Source organism: Condylostylus longicornis, unplaced genomic scaffold (genome assembly GCF_029603195.1).
Source record: "Condylostylus longicornis isolate FDR11 unplaced genomic scaffold, ASM2960319v2 ptg000016l, whole genome shotgun sequence".
Taxonomy (NCBI): domain Eukaryota; kingdom Metazoa; phylum Arthropoda; class Insecta; order Diptera; family Dolichopodidae; genus Condylostylus; species Condylostylus longicornis.
Window position 1 is genome coordinate 3,838,022 of NW_026577985.1, and position 23,094 is coordinate 3,861,115.

General features: G+C 27.0%; 1 protein-coding gene across 1 annotated transcript in view; it reads left to right on the forward strand.

Annotated features, from left to right (window-relative positions):
* The window catches only part of LOC129605911 (homeobox protein 2), a 115,657-nt gene that overhangs the window by 51,821 nt on the left and 40,742 nt on the right, over window positions 1-23,094 (forward strand). The window contains 1 exon segment of the mRNA XM_055515928.1: window positions 14,369-14,476. Coding sequence (XP_055371903.1) covers window positions 14,369-14,476 — 108 coding nt within the window.

Consider the following 23,094-nt stretch of genomic DNA (forward strand, 5'->3'; position numbering starts at 1 on the left):
GTATGACACAAAGGCCTTATACTTAAGTTAGGGCAAATGTTACCATCGTCATTTGTAGAAATTTTGAAATCTTGCTTAGCTGATAAGCTATCAGAATTAAACAAGATGCTGAATACTCCACGCTAAGAAAAATAAAGGCAGGTGTGCCTCAAGGCAGTATATCGGGCCCATTGTTGTACCTGCTTTACAAGAGTGATTTGCGACAAATAGAAAATGCTACGATAGCCACTTTTGCTGGGGATACTGCAATATTGGCAGTAGGAGCGAACATTGACGATTCGACAAAAAAATTACAGGAGGCAATTAACAAAATAAGCCAGTGGACTAAAGATTGGAAAATAAAGTTGAATGAAGCAAAATCGGTTCACATAAACTTCACCAATTGGAAAATAGTGAATGCACCAGAAATTAACGTAGATGGAACGAACGTAGCGATCCATAACTCAGTAAAATACCTAGGAATGACTTTAGATGTCAAGCTAAGGTGGAAAGAAGAAACACATAAAATAAGAAAATAAATGTAGAGAAAATTATTGGCTCCTAGGTCGTAAGTCCAATTTGGCAATTGATAATAAGATATTAATTTATGGCCAAATTATTAAACAAATATGGCTATATGGCATTCAACTGTGGGTTGTGTCAAGAAGACTCACATTAACAAAATTCAAACTTTCCAGAATAAAGTTCTACGGGGTATGGTAAATGCGCATTGGTATATGCGTACCAGTGATATCCACAGGGACTTTGGAATTCCTTTGCTTGTAGATAAAGTTAGGAGTTGTGCTACATAGGATAAGGCTCGTCTAGAACAACATGTAAATATTGAAACAGCTCGGCTGCTAGACAATGGCGTTATGACAGAAAGACTTAAACGAACAAGATCATTCAATTTAAAGCGGAATACCAATTTCCTTATGGAAGGTATTTAATTCCTGCACGGGAAAACCAAGCTAGCGAGGAGGTAATAGTTAGTCTGTAGGACCAGTTTTATCCGTTCAGAGTTTAAGTGATTTTTTAGGGTAGGAGTCACGCTCCCTAACTGTCGGGGGAAAAGGCAGATAGAGCCGCCTTTTTTCGTCTTTCGAGATTTTTTTACCTAGTAGAAATTACATATTATACTAGAAGACCCTAATTCGACGCACAAAATGCGAATATGTTCGAAACTATTGAAACAAAATTGAGACATGAATGTATATATCACACTACATAAATAATTAATTTAATGTGGGAAGGAATATTTAAAAATAAATCTCGCAAAATATAAAAATTTATATCTAAATACCGACCCAACAATAATCATTGTAGTTGATTTGAAATGATCTTGAATTACTGTAGATAACTTTTATGACACTTCTTGTAGCCAATGCGATAATTTAGGTTATTCACAAAAAGGCTTCGGAACACAACTTTGATGTAGCTTCAACCGCGCCCGATGTGTGCCATACGACTTTTTTCCTAAAAAACTCCAAGGAATGACATCCCGTAAACTTTACCACTTGGATCGAACTACCCTCCATTTACTAGTTTCAAATGTTTAAAAATTGTGAATTTGTAATTTCGACAGAAAACTCTTCGAATATAAATAATCTATTAGCATACAAATAATGCATATAATATATCACGTATAGAAAGTATGTTTTTTTTTCCTGAATGGTGTTTTTTGAGGAAAGTTTTACAAAACTTTTGGTTATTTAAGTTCATGAACAAAAGCAACAATAACAAAATGTGATGTGGTCAACACATAACCGACCGCAATATTTATTGTTTAGTTTAGTGAAAGCGTTACAGAAGACTATGAAAATGCATTTTGAATACTTCTTTTCAATTTCAAATTTAAGCTTAACTTTTAGCTAACATACCTAGAAAAGTGTAAATTTGGCTGTTAGCAGAATTTCACTTTATGCCACCTGAATTTCCTGAAAAGTTCACCACTTAGTTTCGGTAACAACTAGAACTTAAATAACAAATTTTAAGAAATTTCATCAATCCGTTCCGTAGATATGGTGGAAAATGTAAAATCGGCGCCCAGTTCGGTTTTCGAGTTCTGATTTTTCCAAAAATTTATAGGTTCATTGTTGTAACATCTCGAATTTAAATATTAAATTTCAACGAGATTTGTTGAATTTTACTCTTTACATACGCAAAAATTTAAAATTGGCCTGCGAAAAGGTCCAGTTCCCGTGGTCTGATATATCCCAAAAGCGTTGATCAAACCGTGTCATATCCAAAATAAACTCTCATATAAAGTTTCATCAAAATCGGTTTAGCCAAACTTGAGATACACGTGTGCACACACAGACATTAGCCAACAAATCTCATCTCTTGAAAAGTAGTTTATTTACGTTTCCCTACTATGGAGAAGTGCGTTCCCACCGAATCCAAAATTTGGTTCCATTACATAACCTACTTTATTGTATACAATGCGGTCGGTAAAAAGTAAAAAAGATTCACTCCGTTTCCATCTTTGATATAACTTTACTTCACATGTTTGCATATGAATCATTCACAAAAAATATTTCTTTGCTAATTTTATTTAGTTTGCAAAAAATTTTAAATTACATTATAATAACAATATCATGTATTAAGTTAAGAGTGAATAATATGTAATCAGCATTCCCACTTGGATACAATTCTATCCATTTGGATACATTTTTCCTATAAATTTAGCGTGAATACAAAGATACTCAAATCTACTAAAATGTCGCAATTGTCTACATTTGAAAATTCTAAAATATGGATAAATTTCTTTCTCAAGCACTAAATAAATATTACAAAACTGTCAAAGTGCTGCTATTATTAAATCGCCAATTTGCTTTAACTTCAAAAAATATGGTTTTTGCTGGTTTTACCAAACAGTTTTCCAAATTTTTTAAAAGAAGGTAAGAAAAATCTTAAATTAATGCCACACTTCTTGTGTTCCAAGAACCAATACAGTTTCTAAAGTTTCTGGTAATGAATATACTAAAAACATTTTGGTGTAAGCTCGGTGCAGAGAAAAGCATTGGCTGCACATATTTTTGAAAATTTTCATGGTAAATCAACTTTATGCACTGCGGTAACGCACGATAAACAGTATTTAACTTTTACGATTAAAATGCAATAAAATTGCATGTGGTTTCTTAAAGAATTTACTATAAATAATTTCATATTGCAGAATAAAATTTATATTACAAAACAAAGCAAATTAATATTAATTATGAGTTAATTTATACAAAATAAGATAAGATCCATTTTGGATACATTTTTTCTCGAATTGTATAACATTTTGTTTTTTTACCGACTTTATAATAAATTCTTTAAGAAACAGACAATAAATTCTTCAAGAAATATTTATAATAAATTCTTTAAGAAACAGACTTCTGTTGCATTTTATTTGTAAAGGTCAATAGGGTCCGAAAATATACTTTCTGTAGCTGCTGAATTATGTGGTAAAGCCGATTTACAATGAAAACGAATAAATTTTAAGAAATATGTGCAGCCAATGCATTTTCTGCTACAACTAGCTCACATCGATATGCTTCTGGGATGTTGCTGTCTAGAAGTTCTCAATTTGAACTCAAAAAGGGTTGCAGTCATTTAATTCATTTAATATAGTATCTTTCTTACTTACAAATTTGGAAATCTGTGAAGTAAAGACAGCAAAAAAACAATTTTTTTGGAAAATAAAGCAATTTCGCAATTTAATGTTTGCAGCACTTTGACAGTTTGTAATACTAATTTAGCGTTTGAGAAAGCCTCAGCAAAATTTTCAAATGTAGCCGATTGTGACATCGATTAAGTATCTTTGACAGACTTAAGTATCTTTGTATCCACGCTAAATTTAAAGCAATAATGTATCCAAATGGATACAACTATATTCAAGTGGGAACGCTGTACATAACATAAAATATATGAGTATACGTTATTTCTTTTTATCGCAAATCTAGCTACAATTTTTGTGTTGTAAAATGTACGTTGTGCAATTAGTGCAGAAATGTGATGCAATTTTACGATCACAGTTAACCACAAACATACCTCTTTAATGACATAGTTGGTGTTCTTTGATATTACAGTAGAGCCGCCTAGTCACAAGCATTTTTAAACATAGAAAAACTAAGGAGTAAAAAAATATGTCAAAAGTATTCGATATTATCAATTTCATGCTTATAGAATTTTTTTCTAATACCTGAATGAATTTCCAAAAAAAATATTATTAAAGAGTAATGTATACACTTATGCACTATTCGAAACATTATTACAAAATTCTCAATGAAGTTATAAGTTACTTACCTATGAACTTAAATAAAAAATTTAAAATATTATTCCTGCAAAATTCATTCTTGAAACGTAATTAAGTTTTTCCTACATTTAATTCAATTATTTTTTTTTATAAAAATTTCGAAACATTGGAAAATCAAAAATATTTGATTTTAAAAATTTAATAAATAAAAGTAATTCATCAAATTAGACACTAGAACCCAATAATCAAATGAAAATTCACTTTATTTTGCAAATAACATGGTTTCCGCAAAGCTGAACAAATAAATGAACTGATATAATAACTGAACTGGTAAATAACTCACTTTAAGATAACTAACTGAAAACCCATCACACTAACAAATACGTATAAGAAAAATGTCTTTTGCCATTATTACAAAAAACAAACAAAATATCTCTTCCATTGTATAAAAAATTCACTTTCTCTCTCTAAGCGTACGGTGTACAATTTCTTTCTCAAAATTCAAATGCCATGTCATTATTCACCTCATTTTTTGTTTAAGCTCAATTAAACAGGGTAGCATAAGATATATCAGTGTAATAACAATAATGACTGAGTCCACAGTCTGCTTACAAAATATGCCGCACCTAATAAAATATTAACAATAGAAAAAAATAAAGTCAAATAACTCAATTACGTAATTTTCTCGATTGAAAAGATATTACATAAGACTGTTTTCTTCCCAAAAATTGTCAAATAACTTCAAATGCGAAAGATAAAAAAATTTCAGATTTTTATTTTTTTTTACTTTTCAAGCTAGCATCATCTGATACAATAACAAATTAATGTCACAATAATATTAAAAATATAAAATTTTTATGCAGTTTTTGTACATATGAGAAGCAATTATTACTGAATAATTAATGATAGAGAAAAACCTAACACAATAAGAATGTTGAAAGCTAACTAATCTTAATTATTATCGAGTTTTCTAATATCTTTATCTGTTACCTAACATTAAGTGATACTCATAAATATTATTGCATACTAATTGTGACACATCCCTCGACACCAAATGCGTCAAATATCTGGAATATTTGTAACACAGAAATAAGGAAGCAGTTACTTTATAAATCAAATCCAGGCTAATCAATTATCTTTCATCAAGAAATTGAGAAGTAAATTATTTGTTGTAAAAACGTTGAGCCCTTTTATTATATTTTGCGTCTATAAATCGGGGATAAAGTACAAAAAATAACATAAAATTATGCTTTTTTTTTATTTATTCTTTTCTTTATTATTCTTTCGCAAACAAAAAAATTTCGGTTAACTATAAAACAAAGAAAAACATTATAACTGTAAGCAAATATGTGTGTTCTATCATTCATTCTTGATATCAAGGAATTTTACTTACTTTATTTCATTTTTTTTGGTTTATTTACTTTTGAGACTAGTATTCGCCATTGAGAGAAATACGCACTATATTTGCTATGGTGTACTTGCGTTCAAAACATAAATTAAAGTCATCGTCGTCGGTCTACTTTAAATTTAGAGTAAAATCTAAATTTCTGTTGTCTTTAATACCGTGTAAAAAATTTTTGTTTTCCTAATTCTGAATTTTATTCATCATCAATGTTTTTCATAAAAAATCACTAATGTTGTAAATAAAGATAGGATACTGTTATATTTTAAGCAAAAAAATAACTTTCTCCTCTTACACTTTGCTTACTTCTTGGTAATAAACCATGTATAACATAAACAAAAGAAAAAGAAAGATGATGACAAGAGAAAAAGAATTTTTCAAGGATGATTTTGTTCACCTGAAGGCATGAATAAATGAAAATTATAAACTTTGTTGTTATAATGGAACTATAATAATATTTTTTTTTCGTTTTCGTGGAATTTTTTATTGGAAATAAAGTATTGAGGCTGAAAACACATTACAACAATGTACTACTTATTTTTACATCGTTATCTGTTGCTTTAAATTACGTGAAAATATTTAATAAAACTCGTATGGAACTTGAACAAATATGTATATTCAGCAGTATAAAACATCATCCAAATTTTTTTATACATTAAAATATTTAATTGGCAATGTAATCGAACCAATCGAATTGTTGTCATGCAAATTATTTTTATGAGAACTTTTACAAAACAAGTTTTATGCATGTCAACGTTAAAATTTTGTAATTTTGTAATTTTAATGTTCATGTATAAAATATTGACAATCAAAAATCAAATTACTTTTAGTTTAATTAATTTAAAAGAATTAAAAAATTCGTCAATGGTCATCTTGTAGAAAAAGAACTCTTACTTCAAGAATTGCATTGGGAATTTTTGAAATGAATATTGAAATATCAAATATGTATATTCATTTTAAATAATAAGATTTGAATGTACATTTAACACTAAAACAATAACTCCTCCTTATTAGCAAAAGCAAATAAAACAAAGACAAAGTTCGTATAACTATACCAGATAAAATGAAAGAAACTTGTTAAAAGTCAGTTTCGTCAATACGCTATCTATGGAAAAATTAATTCAAGACTAATTGCATAATAAATAGAATTATTTCCTTTTTGAAATTTTAAACTACTTCTATCTGCAATAGAAGAAACAAGACTAACTGTTGCAGAAATGATAATTACTTTGCGTAAAATTTGAATCTTGTAAATATTTATTTGCTAGTAACAATAAATGAGGGTTTTCAAAAGTTCACCACCGTCAACCAATACTATGTGAGACTATGTGATGGTATTCATGAAAAAATGACTCAACTCCTGAAATTTAAATATTTAATTTAAATATTTTGTGTTCAAAAAACTGCTATTTTATTGTAAAATTTTAAGCAATTAACAAAAGTTATTGAATGAATAATTGAACTAATGGTCCAAGCCCTTCCATATAAAATATCTATTATACATTTCAAAAATAAAATAAAAAATAAATTATTTTCAAAATTCATCGATTTTTATTTTTCGCTCAAAAAAAAAATCATAAACTAAATTTCATAATTGTCATAACACTGAAGAAATATGAAAAATTCACGTCAAAATTTCGAAATAAAAATAAATAAAAAGTTTTTAAAAGTGATAAATGATAGCATAGAATAAAGGAAATTGTAAAAGAATGTAGTAAAGAAAGTTATGAAATGTCAGTTAATATGGTTGTGATAAGATTGTAATGGTAGCCTGCCTATGCACGCATAAATCTGTACAGTATACTCGCTTATTTTCACTTACTTTATATATATACTTAGGTATATTATGGATTTATATTTATGTATATTTTATCACATATAATATATAGAGTGTTTCGCATAAGGTGGCAAATAATTTCAAATATGATTCTTCGATCAATTTCTAGAAAAAATTGTATAGGTGAGGGGTGATGTAAGTACACTGGTTTTCGAGTTATCATGCGAAATTTCGAGTTTTTAAAAATAAAATTTAAAAAAAAAAAAAAAAACAATAATTCTGACTTTGACGAACTTTATCTCGATGAACAATTATTTGCCAGCTTATGCGAAACACCCTGTATAATTTAGTACATGTGTATACGTTTGTTATAAATTCATTTTGATCAGTTAACTGGTATTATGTATAATATTATAACAAAACCATAAAAGAATTTTTTTTATTAACATAAAGTATTGCCTTTATCATAGGCTTTTGCTATATTAAGTGAAACATATTTCACGGAGTTTAATCTTCATAAACTACCCGTACACTATGCCATCCAAATATTGAGAAATATGTGACATTAAATAGCCATCTTAAAGAAAAGCAGAAAAAGATAATAAAAAAAATGTTTTATATTCTTTTTGGTTTCTTGTTAGAAATTTTTAAAGTACAGCAATCCCTCCTATAACGTAACCTCTTACTATATAATTTCGATATACATATGTAAATTTTATTTTTCCTACCTATTTTCACTTAATGTAATTTTTACCTCGTTTTACGTAATTTTAAAATAATTTAATATGCAATAATCTATTTTTTTTTCATTTAAATTTCTTTCTTTACCAACAGACAACTTACTAGTTTAGGCAAATATCAAGTACATACATATTAGTCATATTAGTTAAGTTGGACCTCCTATAATGTAATTTCACTTAACGTAAAAATTGTTCGGTCCCAAAAATTACGTTATAGGAGGGATTGCTGTAATTTACAATAATGCCAAAATAATTGTTAATATTGTTAGAGGTTGTTTTTAGATATAAGAGAGAAAGATATCTTAATAATATTACGAGTCCTGCTAACTTTCAAATACATTTTAATATCTAAATATTTAGAAAAAAAACTATTTTCAATCGGAATAACTTGCTTAATAAATTTTAAATTTGCAAAAAAGGAAGTAAGTTACTTAGCTCCTTTGCTAGTTATACGAAAATTGTTCATATTAAATGCTTTGCTATGCTTTACAATATTTTGTATAAGATATTTTGTATGAGTGCAGTTCATCTTCTTAAAAGCAGCTATGAGCATTCTTAATCTTTGTATAAAAAAGATGTTCAAATATTTTTTAATAAATTCGTACGCATTTTTAATGCAACTATAAAAATAAATATTATTATTAAAATTGTTGTTTTTAATTTTAATCTGAAACAACAGTCCCAAAAACTTTTTCATAATAATTTCTTTCGGAATATCTCTACAGTATTTTATTTTCCTAACATACTCGTATATATTTAAACATTATACTTTCTGATTGAAAAAGCACGCTTTTGCGCGGGTATTTTCAACTGGTATAGGTTTTGAAAACTTAAAAACTAGAATCAAATTTGAGGTTCAGAAATTTGATTTTATATTTCCATATTGGTAGGAGCACATTACCTATAGATTTTCCTTTTTCAAGTGTAATTTTCCTGTCAAACAAATTATAAAATAGAAAACTAGTGGTGATCACAATTTTACCATAATTAATTAGTCATGCGAATTTCTAAACATTTGGTTGTTCACACTAATCTATAAACGTGTTTATGATTTCCATAGGTATGTAAAAGTTTTTCGCAAAGACACACACACATACACTAGCTTACTATTTTCAAAACTATTTATTCATTATATAACACAAATCTTCTTTGAAGAATTGTAAATCCCTTCAATCCTTAAAATTATTATGCTGAGTTTTTGTGATACGGTTTACTCCACATATTAATGTAAAGAATTTTACCAAAAAAAAAAAAAACAAAAAATAGCAAATCTCTTAAATTTTAACATTACCATTCTGTTTTTAAATTTTTTTTCCTGAACTAAAACTAAATTCTTTACGATAATCCCTTTTTATGTTCATCCCTAACAATAATCAAACATAAGGTAAATCAAAATGGACAGCAAAGTTTCCACGTATTTTTTTATTTGAATTTCATAAAATTCTCTTTGCTCATTTTCATTTTTTATTACAAAAATATTTTTATTATTTTAAGCATCTTTTTTTTTTGACTTTCGTTTTTCAATTTTACTATTTTCATTACACGACTTCGATTTTATTCTTTTTATTATTATCATTAAAGGATAAATTTCAGGTGATAAAAAAAGAACCAAAAGAAATCTTATCCACCTGTCCAATTTAAAAATCAAAATTTCAGACATTTAAAGCTAAAGGAATTTGGATCTTGATATAACGAATTTAAGACCAGCACTTTTACTGTAGACTATGCTTTAGGTGTTATTACTAAAAAACTGTTTACGAAGTTCATATGTACGCGCACATGACGTACTTATATAAACATCAAACCGAAATCTTATAGAACTATTCCAAGTCCTGCGGGTTATGAATTCTGCCACCGTTGTTTTTAGACAAAATTTCTTTGAAAATAGTAATCACACTGACTGACTTTAAGTTTTGTGCTTCAATAATAATTTATAACGAAAATTAAAATTATTATTTCCTTAAAAATAAAATATACTACACTGCTTCACTGAAAAATATAACATCTCGCCTTTTAAAACAAAATTTTTTAACAATCATTTTGGATTATCATAATTTTTACACCTTGAATGAGCTACTCGTATAAAAATAGTGTTAAATATCCGTATTCAAGATGGTAGCCAGTCTATTATCTATTGAGAACTTAGAACTTAGAAGTTAAAATTTCTGGTTTTCAATTATATCTGTTTTAATAAAATAAATTCAAAATTAAATATTCTCAACTTCGAAAAAATGAAATTAAAACTGAAAATATATTGCGATGTTTTTAGAGGTTCAAAACCATAGACGGTCAAAATAAAATAATTTAGTGCATTTGTAATTTTCGTTCTACTATATTATACTCCCATTCATTTAGGTGTAGAATCATTATGAAAATAAATAAGTTTTTGTGCTGTTTATTTCTGTAATAAAATTTTAGACATTAACAAGAATCGTAACATTAAGAACAACAAAAATACCATAAAAATAACAAAAAAAACATTATAAACAAGGATAATAAATGAGAAAAAAAGGTGTTCTTCTAACTGTTACTAATAAAATATAAAAAAAAACTCCGATTACTTTGGAATATGCGGGTACCAAAATAAATGCAAATGTGTACAAAAGTAAAAGGTAAAGCAGATCCAGTTGAATTCGTATATAACTGACAGCAACATGATTTTTTAAAATTAAAACTGAGATTGGTTTTACGTCCTTTTTTTCGGTTTTCACTTTCCCCATTCCATCCTTACTTACCTTTTGGTTAATTCTTTTTTATGTTGTTTAAAAAGTTGGTTTGAGGAAATGAAAAATTTCATAACTTAATAAAAACTGAATGAAAATTATGTAGATTCCGTTTTTTTAATTTTATTTTTGTGTTTGTTGTTTGTAATACTGTGTAAAAGGATTTTTTATTTTAAAATTCGAATATGAAAATATCACCAGAATCTTTTTTATACGAACATTTTATGTAGCCCATTGTAAAATGAGAAAATCAGTCTGTTTAAAGAAACATAAATAGATTAAACGCGATTTTTTCGAAAAATAATATTGAAACATGTTTTTCATAATGGAAAATTATAAAAAATTTTTTGTGAAATTAGAAAATTAGAAATAAATTTGTTAAAGCGTCAGTATAGAATAGATTTAATTTGAGTTTCTTATTCATTAAAATTATGTGCCCTTTTTTATCCCTTTAAAAATTGTTGCTAGTTACCAAGAATTTTATAACGTACTCAGAGTATGTTTAATAACAACAGCAGTTAAATTTTATTAATTTTCAAAGTCTTTGTGAAAATATTGAATCCAAAAATTTAATTAATTCTTGTAATTGCATTCGAATCAAATTAATATCAAAAACATTTTAGTAATTAAATTTTTTTTGTGTTATTAATTATTATTAAATTTAAATAACTTATCTTTTGGTAATTTGTGACTAAGTAATTTCGATTCTAGAAGACGGTAAATCATAAGATATTCAAAGATCTTATTATATAATCACCATCTTTCGTAATAGACCTAAACTTATATAATATCTTATACGTATATTCACTTCTAAAAAGTTTATTCGTTCTTCTATTGGAATTTTTTTAATATTAAGTGTACAAAATGATATTAGTATACTCGTATTTATGAAAATACAATTCAAAATTTCTCGACAATTTTAAAAACAATTTAAAGTCTAAAAATATGTTTAAAATTTGAGGTAAAGTAATTAAAACATTTTATTCAGCACTTAAATTTTTTGCACAAAAATTTCCAAGCTTCTATGTAAAAACGAAGTGTTATTAAAAAAATTTACAAAGACTGAAAAATTAAAACAAAAAGCCTTAAGATTGAAATATTTTCTTGACTTTAATCGAAAAAGAAATTTTACGGTACATTTCAAAAATTTCTTTCTCATGTTGCAATTTAATAAACAGTGAACACAAAAAGAAAAAATAATTTATACAAAATCACCTGAGCCAAAAATTCTTTCACTTTAAAAGTATGTCAGCAGATAATTTTGCATTCATTTACACTATAAAATACACTTGATGCGGTAAATCTTCTCATTAACTTACAGAGATTCTCATTCTTAATTCCTAAAAGAAGGAATCATATTAATTTAAAAATGTGGGAAAACAGCTTCAATCAAAAAGCTATAGAAATTTTATTTATTTTTCTTATTATGTTTTGCAAAAGTCTCCTTTTCATTATATTCAACGTTTCAAAATCTAAACTAAAAATATTATCAAAAGAATTACAATTATTCACACTTACTACATTTTTTACACATACTTAAAATTCACTAACGAATTTCTTTTTTCATGAATATACAAATATCAAGGACCCTCAAATTTTCCCCCACGTTTTATTTATAGCTATAAGAAATTTCATGTAGCAGATCTTTAATTTCACTGCACAATTGCGTACATATGTATCTCATGTTCGGCTGAACCAATTTTAGTTAAATTTTATACGTAAGTTTATTTTGGCTATGTCACGTATTGATCAATTTTTGTAATGTATCAGGTCTGGGAAACTGAAAGATTTTACATTTTTGGTAATTTTCAAAACAATATTTAACATATTTTTTTAAAATTTCATACAAGCTTCGCTGGACAGTACAACGAACAACCCAAATTTTAGAAGAAATAAGATATTAGCAATTAGATTTCTGCTACGGTCCAGATTTACATTTTTTTGCAGATAAAAAGAAACAATTAACCGATTTTTTTTAAATTTAATGTTTAAACTCAATTGAAGCTTCAATTGAAGCTTCGAACTTATAAATTTTGGGAGTTTGAGGGTTCAGAAATCGATCTAGGGGCCGATTTTATCTTTTTTACCCAACCAAAGGAATTAGTTGATGAAATTTGCTGAAATTTCATATTAGAGTTCTGTTTACTATTGAAAGTAACTGACGAAACGGATTAATGGAAGTTAATTTTTTAAGGAATTCGGAAGACATAAAAGGGAATCCTTACTAAGAGCCAAACTTACTTAACTTAAACTTCATGTAATGCCTTATAGTCGGCTATGTGCTGTTCACACATGATTTTTTTATTTAAATTGCTTAATTTGGCAAATATTAACTTTTTTATGTGTATATAAAAGAAACCATCAACCGTTTAAAATTTACGCTTTTTTATATTCGAGATGGAAAAAATGAATACAATTTTAATTGCTTCGTATTTTATTTTCATTTTAAGAATATTTTGTGGAACTTGTTTAGCGATTGGTGTCAATCAATTTACACCTTACAATTTGTTATAAGTATCATTCATCAATGAAAAACACTTTCGTAAAAAAGCAAAATCTAAAAAACAAGCAAAATATTTTATACACTCACGTTCAATTGGATTAAAATGAAACATTTTCAATAACATCTGGGAAAAACCATTTTTAATTTATTTTCATTTGGAATTGGCTAATTTCATATTATATAAAAGTATTCAAACCATGAAACTGATTCAAGCACGAAATTTTTTTGCTATTTTTCGTTGTTTACCAATTAAAAATAAAAAAAATTAATAAAATTACTTCAAAATTTCTACGTTGTTCATTCAAAAATTCCCTTCGAAACAAATTTTTTAAGTGGATTTCCTAACCGCGATATATGCAAAAATACAAAACAATTTGAAATTCAATTCTTTCGAATTATATCTCAGAATGTATAGCTGACCACATTTATTAGCATAACTTTTATATTTTATTAACATGATTTTATTAAATAACTGAATTGCCAATTCCCAATTTGTTTCAAATTTATTTCAAATATAATTATAAGAGATTATAACTTCCATTGCTGAAGAGTTATTAAAAATTTAAATTCATAATAAAATTATGAAGCGCCACGCTCCACTTAAGCTACATTCATTTGTAACTACTAAATTTATTCAAGTACTTTTTTAATCGCTACAGGAACGATATGATATGCATCATATTTGTAAAAAATAAAAAAAGGTTCCGACAACTGCTTGAAGAACTTCCTTATTTTTTTTACTAATAAGTTTTAAACCTTAAATAAAATTAACTTTTTAAATTTTTAAATGAATTTTTTTAATTTGTTATATAAATTATTCTATAGCTTAATATAATCGATTTTAAATTGAATTTTAAATAACAAATTTTGAATTTTTATCAAATTTCCTGAAGAATGTATTCACCTTAAATTTATTTTTCCCTAGATTTAAAATAAAAGACAAAAAAAAAATATTTATTTTAAAAAAAAATTGATGTTGTTTATTTCTTAATTTTTCCTTCCAGGAAAATTCTGGTCTAATAGTGCCTTGGATAATTGGATTTATTACATTTATGGCATTAGAAGCTGTAGCAATGGTTTATTCAAATGTCCTGCGGGATCATGTAAATAGGGTAAAGAAAAATATACATTATTAAATATATTTACGTAATGTAATTTAAGAAATCAGGAGATTTACTCTGAATAAATTTATTTATGTGTTTTTGATTCTACTCACACATTTAGAAACATCTTTTTTAGAAAAACCGTTAATAATTATATTAAAAATATTAAGAATAATAAATCACGAAACTTAAACCATCTAAGTATGGTTAGCGTGTTAGTTTGTCAAAACACCCAAGTTGGCTTACTTATTTTTAAATGGTTACCTATATATATATATATATATATATATATATGTAACAAAATAAGATTCACATAATATTCAACTATACGAAACTTTATTTAATTTATGGAAGAGATTTTATGTGGTAGTTACCAGAATCGAGCTCTTAGACCTCTAGAAAACTTCTGTAATACTAAGCGTTGAACCAAAACGGGATAAAACAAAGATTGTAATTCACTTTCAAAACAAAAACCCATCATATAACCCATAAATATTTGGTAAAATCGGATTCAATATATAGATCTAATTATTATTGGAATTAAGATTGATTACTTCTTTTATTTTATCAAAAAGTTCAATCAATTCTGTATTTCATAAAATAAAGTCAAGAGCTTCAGTTTAAGTGACAGTAATTATCCTCCAATTAAAGAGAAAATTTTTATACGAGTAATGATTAGCTCAATAAAAAGGCATGCAAATTTTTCAAAAATTTAGTAAAATATAAGGTCTATACATATAAGGTCAAATCATAAAGCATCTTAACCTGTTAAACATTGTATTTATTGTTTAAATAGGCTGTGTATTTGTGATTTAAGGAGGCATATATTTTAAAATTATTCTTTAACGAAGCTTTCTTAAACTATAGATTTTCCATATGGACGTAAAATTCAATTAAACTCACCGAAATTATAAGTGTATTCCAATATACCGTCGAACATACATACATGCATTTTTGAAAGCATAAATATATACTTATATGTATCTACAATAAATTTTTAGATTTATATATGTATGTATTACAAAATTAATATACCTACAAACATATATTCAAATATTTACAATATTAAATTTGATGTTCTTTTAAAAAATTTCCATTAAAATAATTACGAATACATAATTATATTGTCGTTTAAATTAAAAAGAAATTTATCATAAAATTTATGTAAAAATTTTTTTGCTTCGATGAGATTTAATTTTACAAATTTTCTCTCAAACTCAAGTTCGATATGACAAATTCAATTTACAAAATGTTTTTAAAAATCTTAAAATTATGTTTCATCATTAGCTATTCAACACATGTAAAAGAAAAATATTTAGTTGTGAAAACACAAATAAAGATCTAAAAAAGATAAAAGGTTTTTTCCAATTTAATAAATTTGTGATAACTGTTTTTTATTTTTGTGAAATAAAATTTCACTGAACTTAGAAAATATGCTCGAAACATATTTTTCAGAAGGACGATAACAAGAGGATTTGAAAAAATTCGCTTGGGAAACTGTCAGATAGGATATGACATAAATTTTTATAAAAAAGCCTATTTCTTAAATATTTTTTAAAAAATTTTATTTCTAGATAGGAAAATAGTTTGTTCAAATGTAAGTTAAATCTAAAAAAAACTTCAATTTTCATGGATAATAAAATAGCACCAGAAAGTGGTCGTTAGATATTTTACATTACTTCATGGAATCATAACCATGTTAGAACAAAGAAAAAAAGTTGTATAAATTCGAAAAATATTCCGCCAAAATTACATACACTCATTCCAATGTATTATGATAGATATTTTAAATTTGTATCATTCCAAATTTTCCCTCAAAAACAAATTCAATCAACCTCAAGAGATTTTCATGAAAATATTTTTATTAGCAATTAATTGGCAGTATTATTAGTTTTTGATAATATGCTTTCTCGAATTGTTTTCCTCTAATTTTAAAGCGGAAGATGCTTGCAAATGGTATATATAAAATAATAAAAATCATTTTCTTCTCTGTCTCTATATTTCTCACAACGCATTCCTTATATTTGAATTAAATAAATTTTTCTTTAATTGCTTTCATTTTTAATTTATAATAAAAGTTATTCGGTACACGCAATATGAATGAAAACGCGATTCAAAACGTAAGCAAGGATCCTGCAGTGTGAACCCAAAATACAAATTTAATTCTGTTCACATTACGCAATTTAAAATTTTTATCAAAATACCAGGACCATTGGAAAGAACCAGGAGCCATTTGTTCAAAATATAATAACTAAAGAGAAGGATCAAGAATTACTTTAGAACTAATTAAATGATTAATTTTCATCATATTATACCCACAAAATAATTCTTTTAAGTTCCATTCTATTTTTTGGTTAAATTTTTTTTTTTTTGAAAAGAATATAAAATTAAATGAAAATGAAAAAAACATGAAAATGTCATCAAAGCAATAAAGATCCTTACATTAATTTATTCTTTAATAAAAAAAAGTTCATTTTTTTTTACAAAAATTACAAAGAAAAAAAAATATTCTGATAAAGTGAAATAATTTTTTATCTGTAAGATACAAAATAGAAAAAGGACATTCTCCTCGATAATGTATCAGAAAACTTTCCTTTTATAGAAATTAAGAAAAGACAACAATAAAATGAAAAAAAATTAAAAACTTGAATTCTTTCGATACCATTTTGCGAATAATATTTGGGAACATAAATAAATATTGTTGTATAACATTTCTTGGATTTCGAATATCTTCATGTCTTTTTTTATGAAAATATCAAATTTTTGTAATATGTTCAAGGATTTGCAAAAGATGTACCTTTTTCTTCATTCATCTGTTCAATGAAAATTGAAAAATGAACACATAATGAACCCTTTTAGTGTCATAAGAATTTTTCTTCATTTTTTGGTAATTTCATTCGAATTGGGCAAATATTTACGTAATTTACTAAATTTTATGAAAATAACTACAAGATATATGAAGTAACTTCAAACATGAATATCCAAACTTTCGGCTTAACCGGGAAAAATCAAATTTCAAAGAACTCGACTTTTGAAAATCAAGAATACAAATTGAATACACTGGTACCAAAGTAAAAAATTTATAATCGACTTGTAACTAAGGTGCCATATTTAAAATCGAATCACTGTTAAATGTTAAAATTTTTATTATTGTTTATTTAATATGTCCCAAGCTATTTAAAAAAAAAGTTTCACACTTCTTAAAATCGTTACTTTCAATTTTATTTCAAGCACTTCAGCTTCTGCTGAGACCGTTTATCTGTCTGTTTAAAATACTTTTACGTTGTTTAAGATAGACAGCTGAATTTGTATACATACATTTATTGATGCTTAATTTTTTTAAGTCTGATATTTTAGCAGCTTTTAGGCATTAATCAATAGTTTATTTCGTTAGAAGAAAATATTTTTCCGTCCGCATCAACTCCCCGATTGTCGCTTCTTGAAATAGGTAATAAGTAAAATTTAACTTTGCACTGTCTTATACTCCACATTTTTATAAAAGCAAAAACTGAGACTAAAATCCACGATTTGTTTATTTCAACTTTCGGAACGTCGTATGTCCGAAATTACAAGCTTTCCCACTTTTTTATTAAAGCAAAAAGCTAATGATGAATTCCATTTCGTCGAAAAATATTATTATTTACGTCAACTAACGCAATTAACCCTCGAATTGATTAATGAAAGTGGGAAAAATGCAGTAAATTGTTTTAAAAGAGAAATACTTTTGCTTGTTTACGGGGATTGCAAAAAATTTTCTGTTGAAAAATTTATATGAATTTTCAGATATGATCTAGCAACCATTTTTTACTGTGAAGGCAACACTTTTGTGCGCGTTGTATTCTGGAATTACTCATTAGCAGAAAATTTTTATTAGCAGAAAACTGTTTTCGAATTTATTCAATCTACTTTTTCAAATTTAATTTTTTTCCTTTTTTGAAAAATTTCCCTTTTTTGAACTTTCAATCGCTTTAAAAACAAATGAATGTCAGGAAAAAAAATATATACCATCGTTAACGATCCGATCGAAGTCGATTAAGCTACTCCAGCATTAAAAGCATTGAGGCCAGCCACAAAGCTTTTAAAATTAAGCATAAACTGCATAAAAAGAAATTATAGAAAGATCTATTAAAATAAAAATTTTAATTTTAAATATTATTGTATTTTGTTGGCTTTTTACCCAAGTTTTTTATGTATTCATCCAACGTACGTACGTTCGTGCAATTTGTTTTTTTACCGACCGTATTGTGTAAACAATAGGTAGGTGATGTGATGGCAACAAATTTTGCATATCGAGTTTTCGGTGGGAACGTTCTTCTCCATAGTAGGGAAGTGTAAATAAACTATTTTTAGCAACCTGTCGGTCTGTCGGTCTATGTGTGCACGCGTGTATGTCAAGTTCGACTGAACCGATTTTGATGAAATTTTATATGTAAGTTTATTTTCACCATGGCACGAATTGATCATATTTTGGTATATATCAGGCCTCGGGAACTGTACTTTTTACCGGGCCTGTTTTACATTTTTAAAAATTTTAAAGAAAATATTCAACCGATTTACTTGAAATTTTATATATAAGCTCAGCTCGACCGTCCGCGATTATTTCTATGTTTTGGAAGAAATCAGGCATCGGCAACTAGACGTTTACTACGGGCCAAACATACACTTTTGTGTATATAAAGAGAAATAATCAACCGATTTCATTGAAATTTAATATATGAATTCCTCGTATGAAAACAATGAACATATAAATTTTTTGGAAAGATCAGGGCTCGAAAACTTATCTGCGGGCCGATTTTGCATTTTACCATATCTACGGAACGAATTTATGGAATTTCTTGAAATTTGATATTTGAGTTCTGGTTGTTACCGAAACTAACTGGCGAGCATTTCAGGGAATTCGGGTAACACAAAGCGAAACTCTACTAAGAGCCAAATTTACATTTTTCTAGGTATGTTAACTATAAGCTTACTAATGTCCTAAAAATTGGAAAGAAGTATTAACAGACATTTTTATAATATTTTGTAACACTTTCATTTAACTAGACAACACACAATGCGGTCGGTCATGTGCTGAGCACATCAGATTTTTTTCGTTTTATAGTTGGTAAGCTAACAAGAGAACAAGAAAAGGACTGGCATTTAAAAAAGCAATAAAAATGTCTTTTTGGCACATTTTCAAAAAATTTTTGAAAAAAAGTGCTTATTAGCTTCACTCTACCCGTCCGTCCGTCCGTCGGTTAGTCCGTCGTCTGCTCGTAGGTCCGTCCGTGGACATGTTAACAAAACTTCTACACCCTTGAAGATAGAAAGCTGAAATTTTGTACGTATATAGATCTTTACTAGAAACTTATTTCCGTAGAACAAAATTTTTACTTCTCTCCCCCCCTCTAGAAATTATGCCCCCCCCCCCCCCCCCAAAACCCGAAAAATGGCCTTTATTAACTATTTGTTGCAATGAACAATTTTTTGAAATTATACAAACGCTACTAGCGGAGTATACTATAGTTAAACTTAGAAAAACAAAATGGCCGTTCAAATTTACCGTTATCTAAAGTCTTTTTTTTCAAATTTTTGATTTCGTTTTTCTTCTAAACCTCAGCCTGTAGAAGCTTGAAATTTTAGGGACTTTTAGACATTAATATATAGTTCATTACGTTAGAAAATTTTTTTCCATCTCCACCCCCTCTCAAGTTATCGCCTCTTAAAATTTCTAAAATTTGAATTTTTGACACCTTATATTTCCGAAAACGCAAGCTTTTTTAAACTTCTATAAACACAAAAAGCTAACGGTAAATTCCATGACATTAAAAAATATAATTATTTTTCTTAACTCACACAATTAACCCTTAAAATCGAGCGTTATATTAATCCCACTTTGTATTAATTTTTGCTTTAATTCAAAGACTGAATAGATCGTTCATCCTAAATATATGCAATCCTAGAAATAGTTTTGTATATGAATGAAAATAATTTTAACAGTGTGATAGGTATACATAGACTGTATTGAAAACCAGAATTTTCACTTACTGAAGGGAAAAGTGCTACAATACAAACCATTGGTTTGACCCAACTTTATTTAAATAAAAATAAAAAAATTGTGTCAAGAAAAGCTTGTGTAAATTTTTGAATAACTGTTTTAAGTTGCTTCTCAAACTAATTTGCAAACATGAATTTTACCTTAATTTTGTACCTAAAATAAAAGTCAAGAAGCTATTTGTTGTTTAAAACCATAACTTAACGATCCATAACATAACAAAGAAGGAAATTAAAGTATTTCTCATTAAGGTTTCCATTGTCTCATCCGTTATTCAAAGTATCCATTTTTTTAGCTTACATAAATTATAACATAAGAAAAATATTTCAAAAAATACAGGAAAAAAAATTACAAAAGGGATCATTATTGAAAATTTAATAAGAAATTAGGAAAAATTGCAAAATTCCCATCAAGAAACTCCAAATTACAAGAGAATTTCTCGCTGTCTGTTGTGTTGTTTCGTTTAGTAAATTACTAGATTTACCATTGCTTGTTCATACCGTACTGAAAATATTAGAAATTGTTACGAGTATCAATTAATTTTACTCAACACTTTTATTTAACTTTTATTTTTGTAATACGATAAGGTGATGAATTTAGATAAACACTTGAAATATTTTTTATGTAAAACCCTGTGTGGTTATTGGTTAAAAAATCTTTCTTATGTTGTTGTTATAATCTCATTCGCTTAACCAATAAGCAATCTGTTTGTACATAACATAAAGTTTCTATTTGATATTTCTTCAGGATGAAATTTAATTTGCACTTCATAATTCTGAAGCATTTAGAACTAATTAATTCTTTAATTTATTAATTATACAATTATAAGAAAATGACAAAACTAATTTTTTTTAAATAGGAAACGATTGATTTTATAATAGCATATGCGATTGCAGCGTTATTGATAGTCATACAAGAGATAAACCAAAAAGAGCGGAATTTAATACCCAAAACGAGTATTAAAGTCGAGAAAAATGTACTAAATTTTTTACACTAGGGAAAAAAAATATTCAAAGACTACAATTATCCAGGCTGCTTGTAGGTTTCTTTTCTTTCAATACTAAAGTTTTTTTGTTTGGGTGACGTTCAAAAAGAATCAAAAGTTTCTTGCTTTATTATTTTTACAATATTTCCTATTTTTTTATTCTGTTATCTACTCCATTTAATCACTTTAATAAGGATTTGTAAAACTAATTACCATTAATTTAATTAAAAGAAGGAAAGAGAAAGAAAGACGAATATTAAAAGAATAATTAGACAATGAAAAAGCAAAGACAAAAAACGAAATTTAAAATTTGAAAAGTTATCGTAACATTTTTCATCAAATTTTTCAAATTATCAAAAAAAATGTTTACAAATGAAATACTTCTCATTCATTCAAAAACCTAATTCAAATTAATAGTTAAAGTTAAGGCCTGTTTTTTACATCTTTATAAATTTTGGACATTGACCGTTTCTGAAAAAAAATTTGATGTGGTCAGCACATAAGCGGAAAGTGTATTGTCTAGTTTAGTTAAAATATTGCATGTTATTAAAATGCCTTTTAAATACTTCTTTCAAATTTTAAGAACACTTGTAAGCTTTTAATTAACATACCTAGTTAAAAGTGAATTTGGTTCTTAGTACACTTTTACTTTATACAATCTGAATTCTCTGAAAGGTTCTTCAGTAACTTTAGGTAGCAAAATGAACTCAAATATCAAATTGCAACGAATTCCGTGTGTTGTTTTCTTAGTTATTGTAAAAAATGTCAAATAAGCTCTTAATTGGGTTTCCGATATTACCAAAAATTTTACACGATCATAAAGCCCTGCAAAATCGGCCCGCAAAAAGGTCGAGTACGCGTCGACAAACTGACAAACCGACAGCTTGCTAATAATTTATTTACACTTCTCTGCCATGGAGAAGTGGCCTTCCACCGAGAACTCGATATGCGAAATTTAGCATGATCATATACAAAAATGGTGTGCACATGTATTAGAACTACTAGAACTACTTAAAAATTTATATAATAAGAAATTATTAGTAGAGCAACTATGAAATGGCGTATTCTATATACAGTCGGAACAGGTTAAGTGAGAAAGGTTTTGAGCGAATATTTTATTTCACTTTCACGTTTTTTTCTTTTAAAGGTTTTTCGTATAAAAGCTGCTTCTTTAAGCAGTACGGAAGCGCAACATGTTTCGTATGTAACTTCGACAACTTCTACATCATCATCGCTTGTATCATCAACTTGATTTAGTTCATAATTTGTCAGCACTTTATCCACTATTTCCTCATTATCATCTTCCCCAAAAAATGACTCATTAAAATCAATCTAATAAATTATTAAATTGATTTCTCAAATCTTTTGGGATATCTATGTTCGGTAAATTTATTGTTTGAAGCTCTAAATCGTACTCAAATTTGGTCAGCAAGATAAAATTTCTTTTTCTAAAGCAGTTAAAAATACAGATAGAAGTAATTAACCTCCAGACTCTTTTTATCAAATGCAGTGCGTCTAATATTGTAAATGACTAGGCGAATGTTTTGTATTTTTCAACTTCCAACAATTGTTGTCTAATTATTTGATGCCGATAATAAAACTTAAATA